General features: G+C 48.8%; 1 protein-coding gene across 1 annotated transcript; it reads right to left on the bottom strand.

Annotated features, from left to right (window-relative positions):
* Positions 1 to 305: 305 nt before the first annotated feature.
* Positions 306 to 3,765, bottom strand: LOC4352342 (dicarboxylate transporter 1, chloroplastic). Its single transcript, XM_015765160.3, has 3 exons — positions 2,639 to 3,765; positions 1,530 to 1,751; positions 306 to 924 (listed from the first exon to the last, which is right to left on the bottom strand). Exons 1-3 carry the CDS (start codon positions 3,698 to 3,700, stop codon positions 562 to 564), a joined length of 1,647 nt encoding a protein of 548 aa, XP_015620646.1. The 5' UTR covers positions 3,701 to 3,765; the 3' UTR covers positions 306 to 561.
* Positions 3,766 to 6,145: the final 2,380 nt, after the last annotated feature.

Raw genomic sequence — 6,145 nt, 5'->3', positions numbered from 1 at the left:
CTTGAATTTCTGAAAAAGATGGCAAAGAACAAGAACAAAGGCTTCTCCAAAATAAATTCAGAACAAATTGTTTAGCTGCAATGAATAACATGGCTTCTGTGAAACTGTAACCAAAGCTCAACATGTTTCTGTATGATTTTTGGAAAAACAAACCGTATTTTGTGAAAGCACAACGACCAACTCAGCAATCTGCAAATGCAAGTTAGTAAATGCACTGTATAGTGCACAATGAGAACAGCAATAAAGCTTAGGAACATAAATGCAACCAATTCTGATCATAATATAGAGGCACAAGGGTCACAATCTGCAGGTTAAGATCACCAAGATCCATTCAACATACCAATTGTTGCCAGTAAAACTGTGCCCAGGCTTTGCAATTAACAGTTAGAACCCAAGGATGAAACAAATGTATTGGTACAAACTAAAAGAATGGGTTGCTGGTTGCAAAATCATGTCGACAAAATTTGCGGATGGCTGTACCTGTGCTACCGCAATTTCAGCTAGGTTTCTTTCAGTCTTCTACCGAAACAGAAACGGAAAAACCCGCATTTACTTTGCTCCTCACCACAAGCCGAGCATCTTCCACCAGAAGCCTCCAGCACCAAGCCAGATGATGATGTTAACGATGGAAATGACAAATCCATACCCCCACCACTGAGCCAGTGGAACATAGCCAGCACCGTAGAAGACAGGAGCAGACCCAATTCCATAGTGCGTGAGTCCACCCATGATGTTTGAGAGGAATGAAAGAACCATGGCAGCAATTAGAGGAGGAGTGCCCAAGGCGCTGGACACTGACAAAAATGCAGTGAACATTGCTCCAATGTGCGCTGCGCCACTGGCAAAGAAATAGTGGGAGTAGAAGTACAGCAGCACCAAGACACCAAACGATAGTTGCCATGAGAGACCAAGGCCACCAACAAACTGAGCATAAAACACAACAATGGTCAGTATAGGAAATCAGCAAAGACATTGAGAGAACACTTCTATTTTAATATATTTGCAGAGCTCGAGTTAGAAGAAACAAAAATAGCAGAATATCAGGTGAGAATAATATTAAACATTTAAACTGCTCATCTCCAGCTAGTGCCATTTGTTTCAAGCTTAACAATGATAACCACGAGGACCATTCATTTTAAGATATCTTCAAATTTAACAATTTTAAACACCTCCCTAACATAGCATAATTGCCAGCCTATCCATACTATTGACAGTGTTATTGTTTCAGTATGAACAAACAGCAGTATAAGTTGCTTCTCATTTCTATAGAAGGATAAGCTAGAAAGATTATTCAAGAAATTTAATATCTGATGTAATGAAAAATAAATTGCTTTGATTTCAAACTGCTAGGAACTAACATATTGTGGAAAATTAAGTCACCATGCTCAATGTTTATAATATGCTTACCAGTTAGTTATAGTCACAAAGCTTACTGATCATAAAATCCTTACAAGCATAAAGCAGATCATGTGATACGATTTGACCTGATAAGTCAAGAGATATTGTTACAGGAGGGGGGAGGGACATACCTTCACAACAGTCTCACTGAACCAAGAGATCAACCCGTATTTGTTGAGGTATCCAGCCATTGCAATAAGAGCAGCAAACCATGTAAGGGTATCCCACGCTACAGCCTCCCCCAAACACTCTTTCCATGTAACAACTCCAGAAATCAGGAGGACGGATAGGCCAAGAATTGCAGCAGACACTGCATCCACATTCAGCATTCCACCAAAGATCCAAAGACCTACCTGTTGGCAAGATGACAATGTATAGTGAGGAAAAGGCTCAGTTTTTATTCAAGTTGGAGGCAATCAAGATGATGCAAGAATGTAGAGGTATATAAACAGGTCGTTATTGGGTTTACCACTTCTTATCTTTTACAAAATAACATGTTTCACAGTAATAAGGTGACCCAATCACAAACCACTGTAGGGTTCTCCTAAAAGATGGCTTGAAGCTTCGCAAAAGAAACCACAAAACGGTACCTTTGCTATTCATTCACTGATAATGTAAATTAGTGAAAGTCTTTTAAGTGAAATCACATAGTAATTCTACATAGGCTAGTCAGAGCACAATAATGATCCAAATCTCACGGATACCTAAATAACAATTACCGGTCCCTACCTCTATGTACTAATCCCAGACAAGACCCCTGCTAAAATGAGGGCACAAACACCAGATTCATGGAAATCTCCATTTCCGAACAGCCCACTCCTTTAATATCAATCACTTATAAGAATCCTAGTACCCCACAGGCAACATCTTTGTACTGAAAATCATAAACACCTACTACACATATAGTACACTTCGCTAGAGTACTGATATTGAGGGCCTATTTGGTAGAGCTCCAGCTCCACCTCTTCTGGAACTAGAGCGCAGCCAAACAGTTTCAGCTCTACCCAGAAAGAGAGTGGAGTAGGCTGGATCACTCTCACAAAATGAACTAAAGATGTGGAGCTGGGTTTAGGTTGCTCTACAATTCAACTTCAGATCCAACTAGTGGAGTTAAATTTAGGAGTTGGAGCCCACCCTAATACCCCAAAAGCAGCATAACAATAATATAATACTAGCAATTGTTAATTCCTCAACAAAAATGGTAGAACGAAAGGAAATTGCTAATAATCCCATCAAATACCGTGAGGAACAGCGTTCCAGCCATGATCTTCTCCTCCTTGCTCATAGGCCCCATCTTCTCCAACCGCTCCTTCGCCAGCCGCGGCGCGTCGGGGCTGGTCTTCACCTCCGGCGGGTAGATCAGGTACAGAATCAACGGCACAAACACCAGCGACAGCAAGCCCGGCACAATGGCGGCCTTCGCCCACAGCGTCCACCCGATCCCCTGCCCGATCGTCCCCGCCGTCAGGTTCGCCGCCAGCGGGTTCGCTGCCATGGCGGTGAGGAACATCGCCGACGAGATCACCGACGTCTGGAAGCACGTGAGCATCAGCCACGACCCGAGCCTCCTCTCCGTGCCGTCGCCGGCGCGCGAGCCGCACGCCTCGCACAGCGACTTGACGAGCGGCAGGAAGATGCCCCCCGCGCGCGCCGACACCGACGGGATGGCCGGCGCCAGCAGCGCCTCGGCGAACACGAGCGCGTAGCCGAGCCCGAGCGACGAGCCGCCGAAGGCGGAGACGAAGGCGTAGGCGACGCGGCTTCCGAGGCCGGTCTTGATGAAGCCGCGGGCGAAGAAGAAGGCGAGCGCGATGAGCCACGGGATCGGGTCGCCGAACGCGGAGAACGCGGCGGCGAACGTGAGCGTCCGCGTGAGCACGGCGGCGCCGAGGCCGAGCAGCGCGACGGCGCCGAGCGGGAGAGGCTGGGTGATGATCCCGACGATGGTGGCGAGGAAGATGGACAGCAGCTGCCACGCGTTGCGCGCCACGCCCGCGGGCGGCGGGACCAGCCATATCAGCACCCCGGTCCCGATGGTTGCCACCAGCGGCTTGATTGCCGCCCCCTGAAGCACCGGCTTCGGCGGCTGCGACGGCGGCGCCGCTGGAGCAGCGGAGGCGGAGGCATGAAGGGCGCGGTGGCGAGGAGGAGGAGAAGGGGTGAGTGGGGTGGGGCGGGAGAGGGAGAGGGAGGGGGAGGGGGAGAGGGGGCGGAGGGGGAGGGAGGGGAGGCGAGGGCGGAGGCGGAGGCCGAGGTGGTGGCAGGTGAGGGGGGCGGTGGCGGCGGAGGTGGAGGTGGCCATGGCGGCGGCGGCGGCGGCGAGAGGGGGGGCGGAAATGGAGATGGGAGAGAGGAGGTGGGGGTGTTAAAGTGGATGGACGGTGAGGATGGCATTGGCATTGGGCGTATCGGAATCGGAACAGCGGCTGCGTGCACCCGGTGTTCCTGGACCATAGTGGCACTAGTCCACTCACTCCCATGCCCACATTATTACCCTCGTCTTTTCGTTATCTTATTAGCTAAAATTTAAATTTTCAACCTTAAATTTGGAGCTGATCTTGGGTTTTTTTATTAAAGTTTATTTTTCAGCCTTTGCTTTTAGATAGATAAGAACACATATATAAAAACTTTATTCATAAATTATTTTTCATTTACAAATATGTTGTAAGCGAAACAATGGGGATGTGTTTTGATATAGCTCCGGATCCAAATCCATGGTAGTTGAAGTTTGTAAGTTAATTAAAGTGGTAAATTTCATCTAAAACATTAACAAGATTATTTATCTAAAATGTTATCAACATAGTCAAAATCTAGATATATATAGATTTGTAAAGCTTTGAAGTGAAGGGAACCGTTCGAAGTGAGCGCTTTGACTCAGCCCCCGCGTCGCTCTCACGGGCGACACAGGTGGCGACCCCATCCCGCGCCACCGCCGGTTTCCTCCCTCCCCTCCACTGCCTCGCCGCCGCTAGAGCCAGCTCCCGCACGTCCGTGCAGCGACGAGGACAGCGGCGGCGGGGCCTCTGCCCAGATCCTAGCTTCCTCTCCCTCTAGCTCGTCTCTTCCTCTCCCCCCAGCTCCTAGATCTGGCCTATCGCGAGAGCTGACCGACGGCTAGGACGGCGGTGGCGAGGAAGTGGCAAGGCATCGGCGACGGAATCTCTTTGGACGGCGGTGGGGGCGGCGGCTCGACGGCTCCCGTCGGTGGAGGCGGCCTAAGAAGGCGGTGGCTTCCGTCGGCGTCGATGGCCCTGGGGCTGCGACGGAGGACAACAGTGGCTCCCGTCGGCGCTGCGGCCGGCGGCGGTGGTTCCCATCGGCGCCGGCTGCCCTAGAGGATGTGGTGGAGGACGGCGGCAGCTTCCATCGGCGCCGGCGGCCCTAGAGGCTGCGGCAGACGGCGGCGACGGCTCCCGTTGGTGTTGGTGGCCCTAGGGGCTACAGTGGCTCTCGTCGGCGCCGGCAGCCCTAGGGGTTGCGATGGAGGACGACGGCGGCTTCCGTTGACACCGGCGGCACTAGGGGCTGCGGCGGCCCAGGACGGCGGCGCCCCCGTCGGCACAGGGCCCTAGGGGTTGCGGTGGCTTGAAACGGTGGCGGTCTGAGCACTTTGGATAGTAGATGCCTAGGAATCTGGCAAAGTGGAAGCCGATCCTGTCGGTTCGTGTCTAGTTGGCTAGTTCCGACTATACGACGAATGACGACGGTTGAGAGTGGGCTTAGAAGCGACGCGTGACGTCAGCTCATCTGAAACTGATGAAGATGGCACAAATGGAGGTTTGCATCAATGGCGCACTAGGGGCGGCAGCGACTAGTAGACTTCCACTCGTCAAATATGGCTGTTTCAGGAGAATATGGTGGGAGACAGAGAACCAGGATGTGCTGAGGTCGTTTGGGTTTATTTTCTTTTTTGGTTGTGTTCTCCTTCTTGTTGAGATGTGAGTCTAAATTACTCTTGTATCCTTTTGGCCGCGTATATCCTTCGTGGATATAGAGGCCGGATTAATGAAAATCCATTATCTAAAAAATATAGATTTGTAAAGCTAGGAATACTCAACTTCAAGAAATCTTGGATATATGGAGATGTGCCAAAAGGACCTATGGTAGCAAGAGAGTTAGTCCTTTTTTTTTCTAATTTAAGAACGAAATATTATACGATAGGATGAAACATGCCAAAGTCAATAATATTATACGATAGGATGAAACATGGTCACAGTGATACCAGATAATTTAGACAACCCTTTCCACTTTCCAGATAAAATAACTAGAGCGAAAATGCTATTTCTACATGCAATTATCGCCATTGTTAATTACCAACAATGCATGTAAAGACGACCACTTTCCTGCAGCTAGAAAAAAAAACCAAGTTTGTTTCATTTCGTGAAAGGAGGATACTGGAATCGCACTTTAATAGGTAAACACGATTTCCCTTGATGTTAATTTTAATGTGATTTCCCTTGATGTTAATTTAATGTATAAAATTTGATTAGGATTCCCTACAACCAGTTATAAACTTGGAAAAAACAAAGGCAATCCACGTGACCACATCTCATACATTGTTTTTACATGGTTTTAAACATTTTCCTATATACTTTGCTACAATATTAATAAGTGCATTACAATAGCTCTTACATTACATGGCTATGCCTATGATATTTTCATCATCGCATGGACAATACAAATCTTACCGCCAGCGGCGGAGATAGGGCTTCGCTGGTGGTGTCGCCGCTGTTAATTATCGATAATG

This window comes from Oryza sativa, chromosome 12, assembly GCF_034140825.1.
Source record: "Oryza sativa Japonica Group chromosome 12, ASM3414082v1".
Lineage (NCBI taxonomy): Eukaryota > Viridiplantae > Streptophyta > Magnoliopsida > Poales > Poaceae > Oryza > Oryza sativa.
Note: the sequence above shows the minus strand (reverse complement) of the source record. Positions and strands in the feature narration are given on the sequence as shown.